The sequence below is a fragment of the Taudactylus pleione genome, unplaced genomic scaffold (assembly GCF_031769625.1).
Source record: "Taudactylus pleione unplaced genomic scaffold, aTauple2 ptg001026l, whole genome shotgun sequence".
Classification (NCBI taxonomy): domain Eukaryota; kingdom Metazoa; phylum Chordata; class Amphibia; order Anura; family Myobatrachidae; genus Taudactylus; species Taudactylus pleione.
Genome location: NW_028285427.1, coordinates 338,582 through 366,388, shown reverse-complemented (window position 1 = coordinate 366,388; position 27,807 = coordinate 338,582). Strand labels below are relative to the sequence as shown.

Below are 27,807 nucleotides of genomic sequence, written 5' to 3'. Positions count from 1 at the left end.
TCAGTATATAAAGAGACAGTAGTCAGGTGGGTCAGTAAGATGGACAGTGTGTACTCTCTGTATCAGCATATAAAGAGACAGTAGTCAGGAGGGTCAGTAAGATGGACAGTGTGTACGTTCTGTATCAGTATATAAAGAGACAGTAGTCAGGAGGATCAGTAAGATGGACAGTGTGTACGCTCTGTATCAGTATATAAAGAGACAGTAGTCAGGTGGGTCAGTAAGATGGACAGTGTGTACGTTCTGTATCAGTATATAAAGAGACAATAGTCAGGTGGGTCAGTAAGATGGACAGTGTGTGCGTTCTGTATCAGCATATAAAGAGACAGTAGTCAGGTGGGTCAGTAAGATGGACAGTGTGTACGTTCTGTATCAGCATATAAAGAGACAGTAGTCAGGTGGGTCAGTAAGATGGACAGTGTGTGCGCTCTGTATCAGCATATAAAGAGACAGTAGTCAGGAGGGTCAGTAAGATGGACAGTGTGTACGCTCTGTATCAGCATATAAAGAGACAGTAGTCAGGTGGGTCAGTAAGATGGACAGTGTGTGCGCTCTGTATCAGCATATAAAGAGACAGTAGTCAGGTGGGTCAGTAAGATGGACAGTGTGTGCGCTCTGTATCAGCATATAAAGAGACAGTAGTCAGGTGGGTCAGTAAGATGGACAGTGTGTGCGCTCTGTATCAGCATATAAAGAGACAGTAGTCAGGTGGGTCAGTAAGATGGACAGTGTGTACGTTCTGTATCAGCATATAAAGAGACAGTAGTCAGGTGGGTCAGTAAGATGGACAGTGTGTGCGCTCTGTATCAGCATATAAAGAGACAGTAGTCAGGAGGGTCAGTAAGATGGACAGTGTGTGCGTTCTGTATCAGCATATAAAGAGACAGTAGTCAGATGGGTCAGTAAGATGGACAGTGTGTACGTTCTGTATCAGCATATAAAGAGACAGTAGTCAGGAGGGTCAGTAAGATGGACAGTGTGTACGCTCTGTATCAGCATATAAAGAGACAGTAGTCAGGAGGGTCAGTAAGATGGACAGTGTGTACGCTCTGTATCAGCATATAAAGAGACAGTAGTCAGGTGGGTCAGTAAGATGGACAGTGTGTGCGTTCTGTATCAGCATATAAAGAGACAGTAGTCAGGAGGGTCAGTAAGATGGACAGTGTGTACGTTCTGTATCAGCATATAAAGAGACAGTAGTCAGGAGGGTCAGTAAGATGGACAGTGTGTACGCTCTGTATCAGCATATAAAGAGACAGTAGTCAGGAGGGTCAGTAAGATGGACAGTGTGTACGTTCTGTATCAGCATATAAAGAGACAGTAGTCAGGAGGGTCAGTAAGATGGACAGTGTGTGCGCTCTGTATCAGCATATAAAGAGACAGTAGTCAGGTGGGTCAGTAAGATGGACAGTGTGTGCGCTCTGTATCAGTATATAAAGAGACAGTAGTCAGGAGGGTCAGTAAGATGGACAGCGTGTGCGCTCTGTATCAGCATATAAAGAGACAGTAGTCAGGACGGTCAGTAAGATGGACAGTGTGTGCGCTCTGTGTCAGCATATAAAGAGACAGTAGTCAGGAGGGTCAGTAAGATGGACAGTGTGTGGGCTCTGTATCAGTATATAAAGAGACAGTAGTCAGGAGGGTCAGTAAGATGGACAGTGTGTGCGTTCTGTATCAGTATATAAAGAGACAGTAGTCAGGAGGGTCAGTAAGATGGACAGTGTGTGCGTTCTGTATCAGCATATAAAGAGACAGTAGTCAGGAGGGTCATTAAGATGGACAGTGTGTGCGCTCTGTATCAGCATATAAAGAGACAGTAGTCAGGAGGGTCAGTAAGATGGACAGTGTGTACGCTCTGTATCAGCATATAAAGAGACAGTAGTCAGGTGGGTCAGTAAGATGGACAGTGTGTGCGTTCTGTATCAGTATATATAGAGACAGTAGTCAGGAGGGTCAGTAAGATGGACAGTGTGTACGTTCTGTATCAGCATATAAAGAGACAGTAGTCAGGTGGGTCAGTAATATGGACAGTGTGTACGTTCTGTATCAGCATATAAAGAGACAGTAGTCAGGAGGGTCAGTAAGATGGACAGTGTGTGCGTTCTGTATCAGCATAAAAAGAGACTGTAGTCAGGAGGGTCAGTAAGATGGACAGTGTGTGCGTTCTGTATCAGCATAAAAAGAGACAGTAGTCAGGAGGGTCAGTAAGATGGACAGTGTGTGCGTTCTGTATCAGCATATAAAGAGACAGTAGTCAGGTGGGTCAGTAAGATGGACAGTGTGTGCGTTCTGTATCAGTATATATAGAGACAGTAGTCAGGAGGGTCAGTAAGATGGACAGTGTGTACGTTCTGTATCAGCATATAAAGAGACAGTAGTCAGGTGGGTCAGTAATATGGACAGTGTGTACGTTCTGTATCAGCATATAAAGAGACAGTAGTCAGGAGGGTCAGTAAGATGGACAGTGTGTACGTTCTGTATCAGCATATATAGAGACAGTAGTCAGGAGGGTCAGTAAGATGGACAGTGTGTGCGTTCTGTATCAGCATAAAAAGAGACTGTAGTCAGGAGGGTCAGTAAGATGGACAGTGTGTACGTTCTGTATCAGCATATAAAGAGACAGTAGTCAGGAGGGTCAGTAAGATGGACAGTGTGTGCGTTCTGTATCAGCATAAAAAGAGACAGTAGTCAGGAGGGTCAGTAAGATGAACAGTGTGTGCGTTCTGTATCAGTATATAAAGAGACAGTAGTCAGGAGGGTCAGTAAGATGGACAGTGTGTACGCTCTGTATCAGTATATAAAGAGACAGTAGTCAGGTGGGTCAGTAAGATGGACAGTGTGTGCGTTCTGTATCAGCATATAAAGAGACAGTAGTCAGGTGGGTCAGTAAGATGGACAGTGTGTGCGCTCTGTATCAGCATATAAAGAGACAGTAGTCAGGAGGGTCAGTAAGATGGACAGTGTGTGCGCTCTGTATCAGCATATAAAGAGACAGTAGTCAGGTGGGTCAGTAAGATGGACAGTGTGTACGTTCTGTATCAGCATATAAAGAGACAGTAGTCAGGTGGGTCAGTAAGATGGACAGTGTGTGCGCTCTGTATCAGCATATAAAGAGACAGTAGTCAGGTGGGTCAGTAAGATGGACAGTGTGTACGTTCTGTATCAGCATATAAAGAGACAGTAGTCAGGTGGGTCAGTAAGATGGACAGTGTGTGCGCTCTCTATCAGCATATAAAGAGACAGTAGTCAGGAGGGTCAGTAAGATGGACAGTGTGTACGTTCTGTATCAGCATATAAAGAGACAGTAGTCAGGAGGGTCAGTAAGATGGACAGTGTGTGCGTTCTGTATCAGCATAAAAAGAGACAGTAGTCAGGAGGGTCAGTAAGATGAACAGTGTGTGCGTTCTGTATCAGTATATAAAGAGACAGTAGTCAGGAGGGTCAGTAAGATGGACAGTGTGTACGCTCTGTATCAGCATATAAAGAGACAGTAGTCAGGTGGGTCAGTAAGATGGACAGTGTGTACGCTCTGTATCAGCATATAAAGAGACAGTAGTCAGGTGGGTCAGTAAGATGGACAGTGTGTACGTTCTGTATCAATATATAAAGAGACAGTAGTCAGGTGGGTCAGTAAGATGGACAGTGTGTACGCTCTGTATCAGCATATAAAGAGACAGTAGTCAGGAGGGTCAGTAAGATGGACAGTGTGTACGTTCTGTATCAATATATAAAGAGACAGTAGTCAGGAGGATCAGTAAGATGGACAGTGTGTGCGTTCTGTATCAGTATATAAAGAGACAGTAGTCAGGTGGGTCAGTAAGATGGACAGTGTGTGCGTTCTGTATCAGCATATAAAGAGACAGTAGTCAGGAGGGTCAGTAAGATGGACAGTGTGTGCGCTCTGTATCAGCATATAAAGAGACAGTAGTCAGGTGGGTCAGTAAGATGGACAGTGTGTACGTTCTGTATCAGCATATAAAGAGACAGTAGTCAGGTGGGTCAGTAAGATGGACAGTGTGTGCGCTCTGTATCAGCATATAAAGAGACAGTAGTCAGGTGGGTCAGTAAGATGGACAGTGTGTACGTTCTGTATCAGCATATAAAAAGACAGTAGTCAGGTGGGTCAGTAAGATGGACAGTGTGTACGCTCTTTATCAGCATATAAAGAGACAGTAGTCAGGAGGGTCAGTAAGATGGACAGTGTGTACGCTCTGTATCAGCATATAAAGAGACAGTAGTCAGGAGGGTCAGTAAGATGGACAGTGTGTACGTTCTGTATAAGCATATAAAGAGACAGTAGTCAGGAGGGTCAGTAAGATGGACAGTGTGTACGCTCTGTATCAGCATATAAAGAGACAGTAGTCAGGTGGGTCAGTAAGATGGACAGTGTGTACGCTCTGTATCAGCATATAAAGAGACAGTAGTCAGGTGGGTCAGTAAGATGGACAGTGTGTGCGTTCTGTATCAGCATATAAAGAGACAGTAGTCAGGTGGGTCAGTAAGATGGACAGTGTGTGCGCTCTGTATCAGTATATAAAGAGACAGTAGTCAGGAGGGTCAGTAAGATGGACAGTGTGTGCGCTCTGTATCAGCATATAAAGAGACAGTAGTCAGGACGGTCAGTAAGATGGACAGTGTGTGCGCTCTGTGTCAGCATATAAAGAGACAGTAGTCAGGAGGGTCAGTAAGATGGACAGTGTGTGGGCTCTGTATCAGTATATAAAGAGACAGTAGTCAGGAGGGTCAGTAAGATGGACAGTGTGTGCGCTCTGTATCAGCATATAAAGAGACAGTAGTCAGGACGGTCAGTAAGATGGACAGTGTGTGCGCTCTGTGTCAGCATATAAAGAGACAGTAGTCAGGAGGGTCAGTAAGATGGACAGTGTGTGCGCTCTGTGTCAGCATATAAAGAGACAGTAGTCAGGAGGGTCAGTAAGATGGACAGTGTGTGCGCTCTGTGTCAGCATATAAAGAGACAGTAGTCAGGAGGGTCAGTAAGATGGACAGTGTGTGCGCTCTGTATCAGTATATAAAGAGACAGTAGTCAGGAGGGTCAGTAAGATGGACAGTGTGTGCGTTCTGTATCAGTATATAAAGAGACAGTAGTCAGGAGGGTCAGTAAGATGGACAGTGTGTGCGCTCTGTATCAGCATATAAAGAGACAGTAGTCAGGAGGGTCAGTAAGATGGACAGTGTGTGCGCTCTGTATCAGTATATAAAGAGACAGTAGTCAGGAGGGTCAGTAAGATGGACAGTGTGTGCGCTCTGTGTCAGCATATAAAGAGACAGTAGTCAGGAGGGTCAGTAAGATGGACAGTGTGTGCGTTCTGTATCAGCATATAAAGAGACAGTAGTCAGGTGGGTCAGTAAGATGGACAGTGTGTGCGTTCTGTATCAGTATATAAAGAGACAGTAGTCAGGAGGGTCAGTAAGATGGACAGTGTGTGCGCTCTGTATCAGTATATAAAGAGACAGTAGTCAGGTGGGTCAGTAAGATGGACAGTGTGTACGCTCTGTATCAGCATATAAAGAGACAGTAGTCAGGTGGGTCAGTAATATGGACAGTGTGTACGCTCTGTATCAGTATATAAAGAGACAGTAGTCAGGAGGGTCAGTAAGATGGACAGTGTGTACGTTCTGTATCAGCATATAAAGAGACAGTAGTCAGGTGGGTCAGTAAGATGGACAGTGTGTGCGTTCTGTATCAGTATATAATGAGACAGTAGTCAGGTGGGTCAGTAAGATGGACAGTGTGTGCGCTCTGTATCAGCATATAAAGAGACAGTAGTCAGGTGGGTCAGTAAGATGGACAGTGTGTACGTTCTGTATCAGCATATAAAGAGACAGTAGTCAGGAGGGTCAGTAAGATGGACAGTGTGTACGTTCTGTATCAGCATATAAAGAGACAGTAGTCAGGTGGGTCAGTAAGATGGACAGTGTGTGCGTTCTGTATCAGCATATAAAGAGACAGTAGTCAGGAGGGTCAGTAAGATGGACAGTGTGTGCGTTCTGTATCAGCATAAAAAGAGACAGTAGTCAGGAGGGTCAGTAAGATGGACAGTGTGTACGTTCTGTATCAGCATATAAAGAGACAGTAGTCAGGAGGGTCAGTGAGATGGACAGTGTGTGGGCTCTGTATCAGTATATAAAGAGACAGTAGTCAGGTGGGTCAGTAAGATGGACAGTGTGTACGCTCTGTATCAGCATATAAAGAGACAGTAGTCAGGAGGGTCAGTAAGATGGACAGTGTGTACGTTCTGTATCAGTATATAAAGAGACAGTAGTCAGGAGGATCAGTAAGATGGACAGTGTGTACGTTCTGTATCAGTATATAAAGAGACAGTAGTCAGGTGGGTCAGTAAGATGGACAGTGTGTGCGTTCTGTATCAGTATATAAAGAGACAGTAGTCAGGAGGGTCAGTAAGATGGACAGTGTGTGCGCTCTGTATCAGTATATAAAGAGACAGTAGTCAGGTGGGTCAGTAAGATGGACAGTGTGTACGCTCTGTATCAGCATATAAAGAGACAGTAGTCAGGTGGGTCAGTAATATGGACAGTGTGTACGCTCTGTATCAGTATATAAAGAGACAGTAGTCAGGAGGGTCAGTAAGATGGACAGTGTGTACGTTCTGTATCAGCATATAAAGAGACAGTAGTCAGGTGGGTCAGTAAGATGGACAGTGTGTGCGTTCTGTATCAGCATATAAGGAGACAGTAGTCAGGTGGGTCAGTAAGATGGACAGTGTGTGCGCTCTGTATCAGCATATAAAGAGACAGTAGTCAGGTGGGTCAGTAAGATGGACAGTGTGTACGTTCTGTATCAGTATATAAAGAGACAGTAGTCAGGAGGGTCAGTAAGATGGACAGTGTGTACGTTCTGTATCAGCATATAAAGAGACAGTAGTCAGGTGGGTCAGTAAGATGGACAGTGTGTACGTTCTGTATCAGTATATAAAGAGACAGTAGTCAGGAGGGTCAGTAAGATGGACAGTGTGTGCGCTCTGTATCAGCATATAAAGAGACAGTAGTCAGGAGGGTCAGTAAGATGGACAGTGTGTACGCTCTGTATCAGCATATAAAGAGACAGTAGTCAGGTGGGTCAGTAAGATGGACAGTGTGTACGCTCTGTATCAGCATATAAAGAGACAGTAGTCAGGAGGGTCAGTGAGATGGACAGTGTGTGCGCTCTGTATCAGCATATAAAGAGACAGTAGTCAGGAGGGTCAGTAAGATGGACAGTGTGTGCGTTCTGTATCAGCATATAAAGAGACAGTAGTCAGGAGGGTCAGTGAGATGGACAGTGTGTGCGTTCTGTATCAGCATATAAAGAGACAGTAGTCAGGTGGGTCAGTAAGATGGACAGTGTGTGCGCTCTGTATCAGCATATAAAGAGACAGTAGTCAGGAGGGTCAGTAAGATGGACAGTGTGTGCGCTCTGTATCAGCATATAAAGAGACAGTAGTCAGGAGGGTCAGTAAGATGGACAGTGTGTGCGCTCTGTATCAGCATATAAAGAGACAGTAGTCAGGAGGGTCAGTAAGATGGACAGTGTGTACGTTCTGTATCAGCATATAAAGAGACAGTAGTCAGGTGGGTCAGTAAGATGGACAGTGTGTACTCTCTGTATCAGCATATAAAGAGACAGTAGTCAGGAGGGTCAGTAAGATGGACAGTGTGTACGCTCTGTATCAGCATATAAAGAGACAGTAGTCAGGAGGGTCAGTAAGATGGACAGTGTGTACGTTCTGTATCAGCATATAAAGAGACAGTAGTCAGGAGGGTCAGTAAGATGGACAGTGTGTACGCTCTATATCAGCATATAAAGAGACAGTAGTCCGGAGGGTCAGTAAGATGGACAGTGTGTGCGTTCTGTATCAGCATATAAAGAGACAGTAGTCAGGAGGGTCAGTAAGATGGACAGTGTGTGCGCTCTGTATCAGCATATAAAGAGACAGTAGTCAGGTGGGTCAGTAAGATGGACAGTGTGTGCGCTCTGTATCAGCATATAAAGAGACAGTAGTCAGGTGGGTCAGTAAGATGGACAGTGTGTGCGCTCTGTATCAGTATATAAAGAGACAGTAGTCAGGAGGGTCAGTAAGATGGACAGTGTGTGCGTTCTGTATCAGTATATAAAGAGACAGTAGTCAGGAGGGTCAGTAAGATGGACAGTGTGTGCGTTCTGTATCAGCATATAAAGAGACAGTAGTCAGGAGGGTCAGTAAGATGGACAGTGTGTGCGCTCTGTATCAGCATATAAAGAGACAGTAGTCAGGTGGGTCAGTAAGATGGACAGTGTGTGCGCTCTGTATCAGCATATAAAGAGACAGTAGTCAGGAGGGTCAGTAAGAAGGACAGTGTGTGCGCTCTGTATCAGCATATAAAGAGACAGTAGTCAGGTGGGTCAGTAAGATGGACAGTGTGTGCGCTCTGTATCAGCATATAAAGAGACAGTAGTCAGGAGGGTCAGTAAGATGGACAGTGTGTACGCTCTGTATCAGCATATAAAGAGACAGTAGTCAGGAGGGTCAGTAAGATGGACAGTGTGTGCGCTCTGTATCAGCATATAAAGAGACAGTAGTCAGGAGGGTCAGTAAGATGGACAGTGTGTACGTTCTGTATCAGCATATAAAGAGACAGTAGTCAGGTGGGTCAGTAAGATGGACAGTGTGTACGCTCTGTATCAGCATATAAAGAGATAGTAGTCAGGTGGGTCAGTAAGATGGACAGTGTGTGCGTTCTGTATCAGCATATAAAGAGACAGTAGTCAGGAGGGTCAGTAAGATGGACAGTGTGTGCGTTCTGTATCAGCATATAAAGAGACAGTAGTCCGGAGGGTCAGTAAGATGGACAGTGTGTGCGTTCTGTATCAGCATATAAAGAGACAGTAGTCAGGAGGGTCAGTAAGATGGACAGTGTGTGCGTTCTGTATCAGCATATAAAGAGACAGTAGTCAGGAGGGTCAGTAAGATGGACAGTGTGTGCGTTCTGTATCAGCATATAAAGAGACAGTAGTCAGGAGGGTCAGTAAGAAGGACAGTGTGTGCGCTCTGTATCAGCATATAAAGAGACAGTAGTTAGGTGGGTCAGTAAGATGGACAGTGTGTACGCTCTGTATCAGCATATAAAGAGACAGTAGTCAGGTGGGTCAGTAAGATGGACAGTGTGTGCGCTCTGTATCAGCATATAAAGAGACAGTAGTCAGGTGGGTCAGTAAGATGGACAGTGTGTGCGCTCTGTATCAGCATATAAAGAGACAGTAGTCAGGAGGGTCAGTAAGATGGACAGTGTGTGCGCTCTGTATCAGCATATAAAGAGACAGTAGTCAGGTGGGTCAGGTCCATTTAGAACTTATATGGTTATTTATACCCTTGGGGCAAATAGTCCCCCGTTATTGGCTTAGATGTAGAAAACAATAATCTTTATATATAAACAAGTATAAAGGCGCGTATCCACTAGATTAGAAAAATTAGCGATTGAACGATTATGACATTGTTATTGTTCAATCGCTCATTCATCATGCCGAAAAATGTCGGCAACGACCAGCGATGCGCGTTTCCGCTGGTCGTTGTCTGCATTTGTAACATCCTGAACATGCAGGCCAATCTGTCGATATTGGCAGGTTGTGCATTCTCGGGGACGAGGGAGGGTCTCTGCACTGAGCGACATATACTTTATTGTGGACACATTATCCGCTGCACAGGATGATCGATTGCACGATTGCAATGTTCTAATCGTACAGTCGTCCCACTCTCGTGTAGTGCATACGCACTTTTACAATATATGGTATTTCAGTACTAACATGCAGTTTAAAGATTTATTTAATTTATTTTGTGGATATATCTTTTGTTTTTGTTGTTGAATGTTGTATTATAATAATAAAAAGTGTTAATTTTAATTAATAATCCTCCTTTTTCCTGACAACATTTAGACATTCTATATTATATTATATACTAAAGACCAGTGCAATGGAAATCTTCTCCTAATGTAAATGTGCTGCCTAATATGTTAGAGCTATATAAATAAAAAGTTGACTTTAATAGAATACTCAGGTTAATGATTCATAGAGCAAGCAGAGGATTACAAAGAGAAATAAATTATAATATTTCTCAATATTTGTATAATGAGCAGAATTTTTTATCCTTTTTATAGACGACTGCTTAGAACAAAAGCACAAGTTATTCTCTGTGTACAAGGACCCTTGCAGGGACTGCGCAGGAAGAGACCGGCCAGGAGCTGTTGGTGAGTAAAAATGAAAAATAGCTGCCCCTGGTCTCTTCATAGGACAAATTGTGCTGCCCTTATCCTGGAGAGACACAGGACCTCTAATTGTGCTGCCCTTATCCTGGAGAGACACAGGACCTCTAATTGTGCTGCCCTTATCCTGGAGAGACGCAGGACCTCTAATTGTGCTGCCCTTATCCTGGAGAGACACAGGACCTCTAATTGTGCTGCCCTTATCCTGGAGAGACACAGGACCTCTAATTGTGCTGCCCTTATCCTGGAGAGACACAGGACCTCTAATTGTGCTGCCCTTATCCTGGAGAGACGCAGGACCTCTAATTGTGCTGCCCTTATCCTGGAGAGTCACAGGACCTCTAATTGTGCTGCCCTTATCCTGGAGAGACACAGGACCTCTAATTGTGCTGCCCTTATCCTGGAGAGACACAGGACCTCTAATTGTGCTGCCCTTATCCTGGAGAGACACAGGACCTCTAATTGTGCTGCCCTTATCCTGGAGAGACACAGGACCTCTAATTGTGCTGCCCTTATCCTGGAGAGACACAGGACCTCTAATTGTGCTGCCCTTATCCTGGAGAGACGCAGGACCTCTAATTGTGCTGCCCTTATCCTGGAGAGACACAGGACCTCTAATTGTGCTGCCCTTATCCTGGAGAGACACAGGACCTCTAATTGTGCTGCCCTTATCCTGGAGAGACGCAGGACCTCTAATTGTGCTGCCCTTATCCTGGAGAGACGCAGGACCTCTAATTGTGCTGCCCTTATCCTGGAGAGTCACAGGACCTCTAATTGTGCTGCCCTTATCCTGGAGAGACACAGGACCTCTAATTGTGCTGCCCTTATCCTGGAGAGACACAGGACCTCTAATTGTGCTGCCCTTATCCTGGAGAGACACAGGACCTCTAATTGTGCTGCCCTTATCCTGGAGAGACACAGGACCTCTAATTGTGCTGCCCTTATCCTGGAGAGACACAGGACCTCTAATTGTGCTGCCCTTATCCTGGAGAGACACAGGACCTCTAATTGTGCTGCCCTTATCCTGGAGAGACGCAGGACCTCTAATTGTGCTGCCCTTATCCTGGAGAGACACAGGACCTCTAATTGTGCTGCCCTTATCCTGGAGAGTCACTCTACAGCCACAGGACCTCTATAAGAGGAGTCTGTCTCCTGGTTCTCCAAATGCCATCATACAGTGGCATGCTTGCTGGTACCATTAGTGCACCTGTGAAGACATATACTATTTTCTATTATTCATTAACACCATGTACAATACACCAGGAATGGTGGGACTCGCCCAGGGCTGGTAAACCTTAGGTAGCAGGGGCACCTATTTTTTTGGGAAACCAAACTTCCCTAGAGATTCAAGCCATGGGATGTCCCCCATTTGTTTCACTATCACCTGGGGGCTGGTTATCAATTGGGGGGATATTTATGTTTTTGTAATTTTTAACATGTTAAGTAAAAACAAACCCGCACAGTTCTTGCAGTATTTTTTAGCATCCATCAGTTTTCCAAAACTAATTACCACAACTAAGTACAAGTGTTTGTGTATAGCGTATAGGGTGCCGAACATTGTATTTTGCAATATGAATGGTAGTTATATTTTGAATCAAGTAGTATTTATTCAAGAGTAACAAACATGCATGAAAGATGAATCACTGTGCAGTCATATATGGTACAGACATGGAAAGCAAAGGAAAGAAACAAAATGACACTGGTAATCACAAATGCAGAAAATACAAAAAGTGACACAAGGCGCATGGGGTATAAATGCTAGAAGCAGGGAACGCAATGATAATACATAGAATAAGGGGCAAATGGCAAAGATGGCGAGGTGATGCAACAAGTGTATGTGCATGCAGGTCCTGCCGTCGCACTCCAAAACGGGAAGTAGAGCAGCGGTTCCAAGCTCAATGACATGCACCCAGAGCCTAACGCTCATTAATCAGAGAACAACAGGCATGCATTATAGGGTTATCAATAGCAAACCATGTCTTAGTGATTATTACAGATGGAAAAACACATAACATGTGTACATGGTCATTATGTGTGTGTATGGTCATTATGTGTGTATATGGTCACTATGTGTGCGTGGTCATTATGTGTACATGGTCATTATGTGTGTATATGGTCATTATGTGTGCATGGTCATTATGTGTGTATATGGTCATCATGTGTGCATGGTCATTATGTGTGTATATGGTCATTATGTGTACATGGTCATTATGTGTGGACATTATGTGTGCAGGGTCTATGTGTACATGGTCATTATGTGTGCAGGGTCAATGTGTACATGGTCATTATGTGTACATGGTCATTATGTGTGCAGGGTCAATGTGTACATGGTCATTATGTGTACGTGGTCATTATGTGTGTATGGTCATTATGTGTACATGGTCATTATGTGTACGTGGTCATTATGTGTGCGTGGTCATTATGTGTGCGTGGTCATTATGTGTGCGTGGTCATTATGTGTGTGTGGTCATTATGTGTACGTTGTCATTATGTGTACGTGGTCATTATGTGTACGTGGTCATTATGTGTACGTGGTCATTATGTGTGCATGGTCATTATGTGTGTATATGGTCATCATGTGTGTATATGGTCATTATGTGTACATGGTCATTATGTGTGGACATTATGTGTGCAGGGTCTATGTGTACATGGTCATTATGTGTGCAGGGTCAATGTGTACATGGTCATTATGTGTACATGGTCATTATGTGTGCAGGGTCAATGTGTACATGGTCATTATGTGTACGTGGTCATTATGTGTGCGTGGTCATTATGTGTGTATGGTCATTATGTGTACATGGTCATTATGTGTACGTGGTCATTATGTGTGCGTGGTCATTATGTGTGTGTGGTCATTATGTGTACGTGGTCATTATGTGTCCGTGGTCATTATGTGTACGTGGTCATTATGTGTGCAGAGTCAATGTGTACATGGTCATTATGTGTACATGGTCATTATGTGTGCAGGGTCAATGTGTACATGGTCATTATGTGTGCAGGGTCTGTGTGTACATGGTCATTATGTGTGCAGGGTCAATGTGTGCGTGGTCATTATGTGTGCGTGGTCATTATGTGTGCGTGGTCATTATGTGTACGTGGTCATTATGTGTACGTGGTCATTATGTGTGCAGGGTCATTATGTGTGCAGGGTCTATCTGTACATGGTCATTATGTGTGCGTGGTCATTATGTGTGCGTGGTCATTATGTGTGCGTGGTCATTATGTGTACGTGGTCATTATGTGTACGTGGTCATTATGTGTACGTGGTCATTATGTGTGCAGGGTCATTATGTGTGCAGGGTCTATCTGTACATGGTCATTATGTGTGCGTGGTCATTATGTGTGCATGGTCATTATATGTGCAGGGTCTATGTGTACATGGTCATTATGTGTGCAGGGTCATTGTGTATGGTCATTATGTGTGTATAGTCATTATGTGTGTACATGGTCATTATGTGTGCAGGGTCATTGTGTATGGTCATTATGTGTGCAGGGTCATTGTGTATAGTCATTATGTGTGTACATGGTCATTATGTGTGCAGGGTCAATGTGTACATGGTCATTATGTGTGCGTGGTCATTATGTGTGCGTGGTCATTATGTGTGCGTGGTCATTATGTGTGCGTGGTCATTATGTGTGCGTGGTCATTATGTGTGCGTGGTCATTATGTGTGCAGGGTCTATGTGTACATGGTCATTATGTGTGCGTGGTCATTATGTGTGCATGGTCATTATATGTGCAGGGTCTATGTGTACATGGTCATTATGTGTGCAGGGTCATTGTGTATGGTCATTATGTGTGTATAGTCATTATGTGTGTACATGGTCATTATGTGTGCAGGGTCATTGTGTATGGTCATGTATAGTCATTATGTGTGTACATGGTCATTATGTGTGTACAGAGTCATGTGTGCAGGGTCATTATGTGTACATGGTCTTTATGTGTGTACATGGCCATTATGTGTGCAGGGTCATGTGTGCAGGGTCATTATGTGTGCAGGGTCATTATGTGTGTACATGGTCATTATGTGTGCATGGTCATTATGTGTGTACATGGTCATTATGTGTGTACATGGTCATTATGTGTGCAGGGTCATTATGTGTACAGGGTCATTATGTGTGTACATGGTCATTATGTGTGCAGGGTCATTATGTGTGCAGGGTCATTATGTGTATTGTCATTATGTGTGTGTGTACATGGTCATTATTTGTGTATAGTCATTATGTGTGTGCAGGGTCATTATGTGTGTACATGGTCATTATGTGTGTACATGATCATTATGTGTACATGGTCATTATGTGTGTACATGGTCATTATGTGTGTATGGTCATTATGTGTGTATGGTCATTGTGTGTATGGTCATTGTGTGTGTGGTCATTGTGTGTGTGGTCATTATGTGTACATGGTCATTATGTGTGCGTGGTCATTGTGTATGGTCATTATGTGTGCAGGGTCTATGTGTACATGGTCATTATGTGTGTATGGTCAGTATGTGTGTATGGTCATTATGTGTACATGGTCATTGTGTATGGACATTATGTGTGCAGGGTCTATGTGTACATTGTCATTATGTGTACATGGTCATTATGTGTACATGGTCATTATGTGTACATGGTCATTATGTGTACATGGTCATTATGTGTGTATGGTCATTATGTGTACGTGGTCATTATATGTGTATGGTCATTATGTGTACATGGTCATTGTGTATGGTCATTATGTGTGCAGGGTCTATGTGTACATGGTCATTATGTGTGCAGGGTCTATGTGTACATGGTCATTATGTGTGCGGGGTCATTGTGTATGGTTATTATGTGTGTATAGTCATTATGTGTACATGGTCATTGTGTATGGTCATTATGTGTGCAGGGTCTATGTGTTCATGGTCATTATGTGTGCAGGGTCATTGTGTATGGTCATTATGTGTGCAGGGTCATTGTGTATGGTCATTATGTGTGTACATGGTCATTGTGTATGGTCATTATGTGTGTATGGTCATTATGTGTGCAGGGTCATTGTGTATGGTCATTATGTGTACATGGTCATTATGTGTGCAGGGTCATTGTGTATGGTCATTATGTGTACATGGTCAATATGTGTGCAGGGTCAATATGTGTGCAGGGTCATTGTGTATGGTCATTATGTGTGCAGGGTCATTATGTATGTGTACATGGTCATTATGTGTGTACATTGTCATTATGTGTGCAGGGTCATTGTGTATGGTCATTATGTGTGTACATGGTCATTATGTGTACAGTGTTATTATGTGTGTATGGTCATTATGTATGGTTATTATGTGTGTATAGTCATTATGTGTACATGGTCATTGTGTATGATTATGTGTGCAGGGTCTATGTGTACATGGTCATTATGTGTGCAGGGTCATTGTGTATGGTCATTATGTGTGTACATGGTCCTTATGTGTGCAGGGTCATTGTGTATGGTCATTATGTGTGTACATGGTCATTATGTGTGTATATGGTCATTGTGTATGGTCATTATGTGTGTACATGGTCATTATGTGTGCAGGGTCTATGTGCACATGGTCTTGATGTGTGCAGGGTCTATGTGTACATGGTCATTATGTGTGCAGGGTCTAAGTGTACATGGTCATTATGTGTGCAGGGTCTATGTGTACATGGTCATTATGTGTGCAGGGTCAATGTGTACATGGTCATTATGTGTGCGTGGTCATTATGTGTGTATGGTCATTATGTGTGCATGGTCATTATGTGTGTATGTGGTCATTATGTGTACGTGGTCATTATGTGTGCAGGGTCAATGTGTACATGGTCATTATGTGTGCAGGGTCAATGTGTACATGGTCATTATGTGTGCAGGGTCATTATGTGTGTACATGGTCATTATGTGTGCACATGGTCATTATGTGTGCAGGGTCTATGTGTACATGGTCATTATGTGTGTATGGTCATTATCTGTACGTGGTGATTATGTGTGCAGGGTCAATGTGTACATGGTCATTATGTGTGCAGGGTCAATGTGTACATGGTCATTATGTGTGCAGGGTCTATGTGTACATGGTCATTATGTGTGCTGGGTCATTGTGTATGGTCATTATGTGTACATGGTCATTGTGTATGGTCATTATGTGTGCAGGGTCATTATGTGTGCAGGGTCATTATGTGAACAGGGTCATTATGTGTGTATGGTCATTATGTGTGCCGGGTCATTGTGTATGGTCATTATGTGTGCAGGATCTATGTGTACATGGTCATTATGTGTGCAGGGTCATTATGTGTACATGGTCATTATGTGTACATGGTCATTATGTATGCAGGGTCATTGTGTATGGTCATTATGTGTGCAGGGTCATTGTGCATGGTCATTATGTGTGTACATGGTCATTATGTGTGCATGGTCATTATGTGTGCAGGGTCATTATGTGTGCAGGATCATTGTGTATGGTCATTATGTGTGTATGGTCATTATGTGTGTACATGGTCATTATGTGTTCCGGGTCATTTTGTGTGTATGGTCATTATGTGTACATGGTCATTATGTGTGCATGGTCATTATGTGTGCAGGGTCAATGTGTACATGGTCATTATGTGTGCAGGGTCATTGTGTATAGTCATTATGTGTGTACATGGTCATTATGTGTGCAGGGTCATTGTGCATGGTCATTATGTGCACATGGTCATTGTGTATGGTCATTATGTGTGCAGGGTCATTATGTGTGCGTGGTCATTATCTGTGCAGGGTCATTATGTGTGCATGGTCATTGTGTATGGTCATTATGTGTACATGGTCATTGTGTATGGTCATTATGTGTGCAGGGTCATTATGTGTGCAGGGTCATTATGTGTGCAGGGTCATTGTGTATGGTCATTATGTGTGCAGGGTCATTATGTGTACATGGCCTTTATGTGTGTACATATTCATTATGTGTGCAGGGTCATTATGTGTGCAGGGTCAATGTGTACATGGTCATTATGTGTGCAGGGTCTATGTGTACATGGCCATTATGTGTGCGTGGTCATTATGTGTGCATGGTCATTGTGTATAGTCATTATGTGTGTACATGGTCATTATGTGTGCAGGGTCATTATGTGTGCAGGGTCATTATGTGTACATGGTCATTATGTGTGTACATGGTCATTATGTGTGCAGGGTCATTGCGTATGGTCATTATGTGCACATGGTCATTGTGTATGGTCATGTGTGCAGGGTCTATGTGTACATGGTCATTATGTGTGCAGGGTCATTGTGTATGGTCATTATGTGTGCAGGGTCTATGTGTACATGGTCATTCTGTGTGCAGGGTCATTATGTGTACATGGTCATTATGTGTGCAGGGTCATTGTGTATGGTCATTATGTGTGTACATGGTCATTATGTGTGCATGTTCATTATGTGTGTACATGGTCATTATGTGTGCAGGGTCATTATGTGTGCAGGGTCATTATGTGTGCAGGGTCATTATGTGTGTATGGTCATTATGTGTGCAGGGTCATTATGTGTGCAGGGTCATTATGTGTGCAGGGTCATTATGTGTGTATGGTCATTATGTGTGCAGGGTCATTATGTGTACATGGTCATTATGTGTGTGCAGGATCTTTATGTGTGCAGGGTCATTATGTGTGCAGGGTCATTATGTGTGTATAGTCATTATGTGTGTGCATGTTCATTATGTGTGCATGGTCATTATGTGTGTACATGGTCATTATGTGTGCAGGGTCATTATGTGTGCAGGGTCATTATGTGTGCAGGGTCATTATGTGTGTATGGTCATTATGTGTGCAGGGTCATTATGTGTGCAGGGTCATTATGTGTGCAGGGTCATTATGTGTGCATGGTCATTATGTGTGCAGGGTCATTATGTGTACATGGTCATTATGTGTGTGCAGGATCTTTATGTGTGCAGGGTCATTATGTGTGCAGGGTCATTATGTGTGTATAGTCATTATGTGTGTACATGGTCATTATGTGTGTATGGTTATTATGTGTACGTGGTCATTATGTGTACATGGTCATTTTGTGTGCAGGGTCATTATGTGTGTATGGTCATTATGTGTGTACTTGGTCATTATGTGTGCAGGGTCATTATGTGTGCAGGGTCATTATGTGTGTATAGTCATTATGTGTGTACATGGTCATTCTGTGTACATGGTCATTCTGTGTACATGGTCATTATGTGTGCAGGGTCATTATGTGTGCAGGGTCATTATGTGTACATGGTCATTATGTGTACATGGTCATTATGTGTGTATGGTCATTATGTGTGTATGGTCAATGTGTATAGTCATTATGTGTGTACATGGTCATTATTTGTGCAGGGTCATTATGTGTGCACATGGTCATTATGTGTACGCGTAGTCATTATGTGTGCGTGGTCATTATGTGTGCATGGTCATTATGTGTGCGTGGTCATTATATGTACGCGTGGTCATTATGTGTGTATGGTCATTGTGTATGGACATTATGTGTGCAGGGTCTATGTGTACATGGTCATTATGTGTACATGGTCATTATGTGTGTATGGTCATTATGTGTACGTGGTCATTATATGTGTATGGTCATTATGTGTACATGGTCATTGTGTATGGTCATTATGTGTGCAGGATCTATGTGTACATGGTCATTATGTGTGCGGGGTCATTGTGTATGGTTATTATGTGTGTATGGTCATTATGTGTGCAGGGTCATTGTGTATGGTCATTATGTGTGCAGGGTCATTGTGTATGGTCATTATGTGTGTATAGTCATTATGTGTGTACATGGTCATTATGTGTACATGGTCATTATGTGTGTGTAAGGTCATTATGTGTATACATGGTCATTATGTGTGCAGGGTCATTATGTGTGCAGGGTCATTATGTGTGCAGGGTCATTATGTGTACATGGTCATTATGTGTGTGTATGGTCGTTATGTGTGTATGGTCATTATGTGTGTGTACATGGTCATTATGTGTGTGTACATGGTCATTATGTGTGTGCAGGGTCATTGTGTATGGTCATTATGTGTGCAGGGTCATTGTGTATGGTCATTATGTGTACATGGTCCATATGTGTGTGTGGTCATTATGTGTGTATGGTCATTATGTGTGTGTACACGGTCATTATGTGTGTGCAGGGTCATTATGTTTGCAGGGTCATTGTGTATGGTCATTATATGTGTATGGTCATTATGTGTGCAGGGTCATTGTGTATGGTCATTATGTGTGTGCACATGTTCATTATGTGTGTGTACATGGTCATTATGTGTGCATGGTCATTTTGTGTGTATGGTCCTTATGTGTGTGTATTGTCATTATGTGTGTGTATGGTCATTATGTGTGTGTGCATGGTCATTATGTGTGTGCATCGTCATTATGTGTGTGTATGGTCATTATGTGTGTGTACATGGTCATTATGTGTGTATGGTCATTATGTGTGTGCATGGTCATTATGTGTACATGGTCATTATGTGTGTATAGTCATTATGTGTGCAGGGTCTATGTGTACATGGTCATTATGTGTGTATAGTCATTATGTGTGCAGGGTCATTGTGTATGGTCATTATGTGTGTGTTCATGGTCATTATGTGTGTGTACATGGTCATTATGTGTGTATACATGGTCATTATGTGTGTATACACGGTCATTATGTGTGTATACACGGTCATTATGTGTACATTGTCATTATGTGTGTGCATGGTCATTAGGTGTGCAGGGTCATTATGTGTGTACATGGTCATTATGTGTGTGTATGGTCATTATGTGTGTATGGTCAGGTGTGCAGGGTCATTATGTGTGTGTATGGTCATTATGTGTGTATGGTCAGGTGTGCAGGGTCATTATGTGTGTGTATGGTCATTATGTGTGTATGGTCATTATGTATGTACATGGTCATTATTTGTGCATGGTCATTGTGTGTACATGGTCATTATGTGTGTGTATGGTCAGGTGTGCAGGGTCATTATGTGTGTGCATGGTCCTTATGTGTGCATGGTCATTATGTGTACATGGTCATTATGTGTGTATGGTCATTATGTGTGTATAGTCATTATGTGTGCAGGGTCTATGTGTACATGGTCATTTTGTGTGCATGGTCATTGTATATGGTCATTATGTGTGTGTACATGGTCATTATGTGTGTATGGTCATTATGTGTACATGGTCATTATGTGTGTGTATGGTCATTATGTGTGTACATGGTCATTATGTGTGTATGGTCATTAGGTGTGCAGTGTCATTATGTGTGTACATGGTCATTATGTGTGTACATGGTCATTATTTGTGCATGGTCATTATGTGTGTATGGTCATTATGTGTGTGTATGGTCATTATGTGTGTACATGGTCATTATGTGTACATGGTAAAGATCAATACCAAACAGACACAAACTGGGATCAGCAGGGGGAAGCACAGGGGAAGTTACTCAAATATCAATCCAGACACTCATCCAAAAAGCTTAAACCCCTGGACAGAACTAAAGCACATGGCAGAAATCACCGTCCAAGGCACTAAATTTAGGGCAGTTCACATCAGCCCTGACACCCATCCTGAGAAAGCCAATGTGAGTTTGGTGGGCTCTATGGAGAGTATAATAATGAATCTGCTGGTAAGGAACACAAGGTGTAGTATAACTAATGGAAATAATAGTTCTGTTTAAAAGCCAGTACTTATGATATTTGGTATCTCTCCACCCAGTTTTCCAGTAAGGGGCTAATTCCATATGTGAAATAAGGTTCCCAACACCTTCTCACGTCTCCAGCTACCCAAAATCCCATGAAGCATTTTACAGAGTTGGTTTGGGCAACACCTAAGATACTGTAAGACCTTGACCCACTGTTTGGCGCTAAATGGTATCCCTAAATCTGTCCCCCATATCGTATCATGAATTGAGGAAGATAAAGGGAAAGATTCTCATTCAGTAGGATTTATAGTTCTGGGATGTATCTCTAAATGAACAAACGTTGGTTCCGGAGGAGGCCGAGCCATCTGTTACAGGATATATCTGGTCTGGAAATACATGAGAGAGTCGGCATATAGTAATGTACATTGTTTAGAAGGCAAGCATCCCCTGGAACTAGTCAGCTTACAATGGTGTAACAGGAGGGCAAATGGGAGAAATGTGTCTCTGTTATCTCCATCCTTTCCAGCACTAAGCATGGGGCTTATTATTGAATGTTTGGTAGAGAGTGGATTGGAGCAACATTTCTAAAGTGCATTCCCCTATCTCCACCTATTGTCTATCCGTGTAGGCCTTGGCCAGCACCCTAGAGAGCATACAGGCTTGGGAATAGCTCCAAAGAAGAGGAAATTGCAAACCTGCTTAAGAGTTTCTTCTTTATACTATATCACTGGAGAGCCTAAGATGTTCTGTGGCCTGGTGATAGAAATAGGAAAAACTGATCAGCCCAGGAGATGGGGCTGTAAATATCTAGAGCTCAGTGCGAGTCCAGTCTGGGAAGGGAATCTGCTTCTTCAAGTGTAAAGAAAGAAGACCCAGGACATGGGACTCACCCACCAAAAACTGGAAGACTTTGGCAAAGCCACAATTCCGCAGTGGATTTGCAGATGGAGTAGGAGAGGAATTTGCGGGCACACTGCAATTACCGTACCACCAAGTAGACCATCCTGAGACTTTATTATGGCTCTGCTGTTTCACAGTACTCCTTGGTTGAGTACTTTTGGGTTGCTACAGTCTGTTATATTATACAAAGTGGCAGTAACAGTCTAATAATTGTGGTGAGACATCTGTGATATGTTGCAGAGTTTGGTATATCTGCCTATGTGTGAACATTGTGATACATATACATTAATATTTATCTGTTATTCTCAGGCACACTGCTCAGACCAGATTCCTTGTATCATGAGGCAGTAAACACTCCAGCAAGTCTGAAAAGGTGACATTCTGTAAAACGACCGTATTTTACTATTTCTTCAGTAATATCCGCCTTATTATACGGATGTGTCGCTTTGCAGTACACTTCAATCAGACGCTGAGCGCCAACTTTATGTGGCTCCACCTATCCCACAAGATGGTGATGGCACAGACGGGGCTGGACGACGAATAGACTACATCCTTTACAGGGAAACGGCCTCCATCCATCCAGTGGTGAGATTGTATTACATGGCTCTCATAGATTTACAGATATACAATTACTTTTAGCATTTGTTTTCTATAGTTGCATAATGTAAAGTCAGTATGATGTATTAGCTTAGTATATTTGGGCCACACACAACAGCAATGGCATATTTCTGGTTGCAAACAACTCCTGGACTTGTGGAAAACACTTATAAGATTTTCACACGCGCACGCACGCACACACACACACACGTGAATACTGGGCTGGGAGTATATTACACACAGGTTTTGTCGGATGCATAAATCATAACTAAAACAAATATATTTATATTTTATGTATCTGATGAATTTTTAAATAATTCTGACATATCAAAGGTAAGATTGTTACATGAGTCATTATTTACACTCTAATAGTGATATGGGACAGGTATGTGGAGGTATAAATGATGTGGGACAGGTATGTGGAGGTATAAATGATGTGGGACAGGTATGTGGAGGTATAAATGATGTGGGACAGGTATGTGGAGGTATAAATGATGTGTGACAGGTATGTGGAGGTGTAAATGATGTGGGACAGGTATGGGGAGGTGTAAATGATGTGGGACAGGTATGGGGAGGTGTAAATGATGTGGGACAGGTATGTGGAGGTATAAATGATGTGTGACAGGTATGTGGAGGTATAAATGATGTGTGACAGGTATGTGGAGGTATAAATGATGTGTGACAGGTATGTGGAGGTAGAAATGATGTGGGACAGGTATGTGGAGGTGTAAGTGATGTGGGACAGGTATGGGGAGGTATAAATGATGTGGGACAGGTATGTGGAGGTGTAAGTGATGTGGGACAGGTATGGGGAGGTGTAAATGATGTGGGACAGGTACGTGGAGGTGTAAGTGATGTGGGACAGGTATGGGGAGGTATAAATGATGTGGGACAGGTATGTGGAGGTGTAAGTGATGTGGGACAGGTATGTGGAGGTATAAATGATGTGTGACAGGTATGTGGAGGTATAAATGATGTGGGACAGGTATGTGGAGGTGTAAATAATGTGGGACAGGTACGTGGAGGTGTAAGTGATGTGGGACAGGTATGGGGAGGTATAAATGTTGTGGGACAGGTATGTGGAGGTGTAAGTGATGTGGGACAGGTATGTGGAGGTGTAAGTGATATGGGACAGGTATGTGGAGGTATAAATGATGTGTGACAGGTATGTGGAGGTATAAATGATGTGGGACAGGTATGGGGAGGTATAAATGATGTGGGACAGGTATGTGGAGGTGTAAGTGATGTGGGACAGGTATGTGGAGGTGTAAGTGATGTGGGACAGGTATAGGGAGGTATAAATGATGTGGGACAGGTATGTGGAGGTGTAAATTGTGTGGGACAGGTATGTGGAGGTATAAATGATGTGTGACAGGTATGTGGAGGTATAAATGATGTGGGACAGGTATGTGGAGGTGTAAATGATGTGGGACAGGTATGTGGAGGTGTAAATGATGTGGGACAGGTATGTGGAGGTGTAAATAATGTGGGACAGGTATGTGGAGGTGTAAGTGATGTGGGACAGGTATGTGGAGGTGTAAGTGATGTGGGACAGGTATGTGGAGGTGTAAGTGATGTGGGACAGGTATGTGGAGGTGTATGTGATGTGGGACAGGTATGTGGAGGTGTAAGTGATGTGGGACAGGTATGTGGAGGTGTAAGTGATGTGGGACAGGTATGTGGAGGTATAAGTGATGTGGGACAGGTATGTGGAGGTGTAAGTGATGTGGGACAGGTATGTGGAGGTGTAAGTGATGTGGGACAGGTATGTGGAGGTGTAAGTGATGTGGGACAGGTATGTGGAGGTGTAAGTGATGTGGGACAGGTATGTGGAGGTGTAAGTGATGTGGGACAGGTATGTGGAGGTGTAAGTGATGTGGGACAGGTATGTGGAGGTGTAAGTGATGTGGGACAGGTATGTGGAGGTGTAAGTGATGTGGGACAGGTATGTGGAGGTGTAAGTGATGTGGGACAGGTATGTGGAGGTGTAAGTGATGTGGGACAGGTATGTGGAGGTGTAAGTGATGTGTGACAGGTATGTGGTGGTATAAATGATGTGGGACAGGTATGTGGAGGTATAAATGATGTGGGACAGGTATGTGGAGGTGTAAGTGATGTGGGACAGGTATGTGGAGGTGTAAGTGATGTGGGACAGGTATGTGGAGGTGTAAGTGATGTGGGACAGGTATGTGGAGGTGTAAGTGATGTGGGACAGGTATGTGGAGGTGTAAATGATGTGGGACAGGTATGGGGAGGTGTAAATGATGTGGGACAGGTATGTGGAGGTATAAATGATGTGTGACAGGTATGTGGAGGTATAAATGATGTGTGACAGGTATGTGGAGGTAGAAATGATGTGGGACAGGTATGTGGAGGTAGAAATGATGTGGGACAGGTATGTGGAGGTGTAAGTGATGTGGGACAGGTATGGGGGGAGGTATAAATGATGTGGGACAGGTATGTGGAGGTGTAAGTGATGTGGGACAGGTATGGGGAGGTGTAAATGATGTGGGACAGGTACGTGGAGGTGTAAGTGATGTGGGACAGGTATGGGGAGGTATAAATGATGTGGGACAGGTATGTGGAGGTGTAAGTGATGTGGGACAGGTATGTGGAGGTATAAATGATGTGTGACAGGTATGTGGAGGTATAAATGATGTGGGACAGGTATGTGGAGGTGTAAATAATGTGGGACAGGTACGTGGAGGTGTAAGTGATGTGGGACAGGTATGGGGAGGTATAAATGTTGTGGGACAGGTATGTGGAGGTGTAAGTGATGTGGGACAGGTATGTGGAGGTGTAAGTGATATGGGACAGGTATGTGGAGGTATAAATGATGTGTGACAGGTATGTGGAGGTATAAATGATGTGGGACAGGTATGGGGAGGTATAAATGATGTGGGACAGGTATGTGGAGGTGTAAGTGATGTGGGACAGGTATGTGGAGGTGTAAGTGATGTGGGACAGGTATGGGGAGGTGTAAGTGATGTGGGACAGGTATGGGGAGGTATAAATGATGTGGGACAGGTATGTGGAGGTATAAATGATGTGGGACAGGTATGTGGAGGTATAAATGATGTGGGACAGGTATGTGGAGGTGTAAGTGATGTGGCAACACAAATGAAAAGAAAATAAGTCTGCGCTAGACAACCAATTCAGCGCTGGTTACAGTGAATAATAGTCTATTTAATAGTAGATATATATATAATTTTTTTTTAAGTCATACATAAAAATGACACATTTATACATATATATCTCTAAAAACAATTAATTGTGCTTCATTACTAAATGTAAATCACATAATATAATGATTCTTTGACCTTGGTTCTTCTGTAAATTGCAACATAAAGTCCCGGAAAACCGTTATCTAAATACTGAATATAAATGTGTATTCTGCAGAAAGCAAAGTGATCTCAATAGCAGTATCTCTGTGATATATAGTGTTCTTCCCGTTGCACACAGTCGGCTGTGGATTATGAATGAAATGGCGGCTGTCTCTGATAGCACCAGTTCAGGCTGTTATTACACAGTAAAGTCCGGGGCATCCCCCAGCAGCTTCTCAGATCTACTCACGTTACTCCAGCCGGCTATGTTCCGTATTTCGGGGATAGGGTCTGGGGTGATGGTGTTCCCTCCACAGTGATTAACTCACTAGTCGCACTAAATAAACATCCTTAAGTGCTGCTGTGAGCGCGGCTCCCGGGGCTGCTATAATGATATTTGCACTCTCCGTCAGGTGTCCGGCCGTAGCAAAGCCAGCCTATCACAGGGCAGCAGCATGTACAGCCCCGTTCAGTTCAGCATCAGCCGCTGCATAGATTTTTCGGCAACGGTGGTTGGAGTATTAGTGGCAATAGGGGTTTCTTATCCAGGAGAAGGTTAAAGTCAGAAACAAAAAGGGGGGGGGGGGAGGAAATTAGGTGAATGATAGTAACATCGAAATGACCGGGATATTTTTAGCTCTTATAATGTCACCTACTAAACTACATGATAGAATGCCACTACAGAGCGCAGTCCAAACAGCCGAGCAGACCAGACAGTACATACTCACCTGCCTGGGCCGCCGTCGCCCGCCGCAGGCACATATAGGAGCTCCGGGACTCATTAATCTAGAAATCCAATGCTTCATTTGGGGCCTGATTCAGAGCCGCTTGTAAGCGTTCGCTCCGAGCGATGTTTGCCCAACTGCGCATGCGTAAGGATCGTTATACGCATGCGCGAACCAGTCAGTGCGGTCGAAATTCATGTGCTTGCAAAATAGCGATTGCCTGAAAATTTGAGTGACAGAAAGAGGCGTATGTGGGTGGTAACAGGGGAAGGTGCTTGAAAACGGGGAGTGGAGATCCGAACGCAGGCGTGCTTAAAGGTCAAAACGGGCGTTTTATGGGTGTGCATAATTAAAACAGCAGCGTCATTGACCACGTCACTGGGTTATTCTATAGCCAGAACTGCTCACAAGATTGTGGTAGCAAAAACCAACCACAAGAATAGCGAGCAGTTCATACGCTGGTCGATGTACTCTAATAAATAACGGACATGACGTAGGATGCGAGCGGCCAGGGGGCGTAGTTTTCAAAAAAACAACTGCAAGTTTTGTTAGCTCGTTCAGACCTAGAGGCGTGAACAGACCGCAAAGAGCGAACGGTTCATTAGAATAGCCACCCCTATTTTCTGGATGAGCGAGCGCTAATTGTGTCCGGCTCTGAATCGGGCCCTAAGTCCGTCCGGACTCCAAGTTTGAAGGCGAAATGTCCATTTAGAATCGTTTATATCTGTCCCCACCTCTTGATGTAACTTCTATCATCTCAGCACCATAGAGGATCAAATGCTTTGGATCACTGCCATGTTTATCCAAAAAATGTCTTGGACTTTATGGACCATAGTCAATTGCCAGCGAAAAGCCGAGATCGGCGAAAAGTTCTCGTCGATGACGTCATTTTGCCAGGCGCCTTGTAACCAGCGGAAAAGATTTGCCAATGAAAGGAGGCGGAAAAAAGTTTTGGGGATTTGGGGTGCAAAGTTGCGGGAACACCCCTGCAACCTTGGGACAGCCCCCCAAAGATAAACTGTGTCAAAAAAAACTATTAGGTCACCTCCGTTTTGGGGGTGAAAAAAACACAAAGTTGGGGGACAAACTTAAAAACTTGCGAAATCGACTCCAGGGGGTCCCCCAAGTATGCCCAACCTGTTTATTGGATTGCAGGTGCTTGCTGAAGGTGCATTTTTAGGAATTTTTAAATTTTTAACCATGCTTACACCCATTTTCATGTACCCCAAATTTGCTGGGACTACTTATTTTTTTTTGAATAAACTGCTAAATGCTATTCTTCCCCACTTGTGCAAAGACACTAAATAGCACCAATTGAGAGCATTAAAGCACCTCAAATACCTTCTGTAGGGCTATTCGGAAGTATCCATAGTGATCCCCCATGTCTGAAATGGCTTTAAGATGCCAGAGCCGGATTTAGACCTCATGGG

The 27,807-nt window shown here is 43.4% G+C and overlaps 1 protein-coding gene across 1 annotated transcript in view; it reads left to right on the top strand.

The window, feature by feature from the left end:
• LOC148454220 (sphingomyelin phosphodiesterase 5-like) overlaps window positions 1–27,807 on the top strand; it is a 124,700-nt gene that overhangs the window by 75,446 nt on the left and 21,447 nt on the right. Inside the window, exons 5-7 of the mRNA XM_088461187.1 lie at window positions 10,150–10,239; window positions 22,042–22,105; window positions 22,185–22,317. Of these exons, the coding sequence (XP_088317313.1) occupies window positions 10,150–10,239; window positions 22,042–22,105; window positions 22,185–22,317 (287 nt within the window). The remainder of the gene's footprint in view (window positions 1–10,149; window positions 10,240–22,041; window positions 22,106–22,184; window positions 22,318–27,807) is intronic.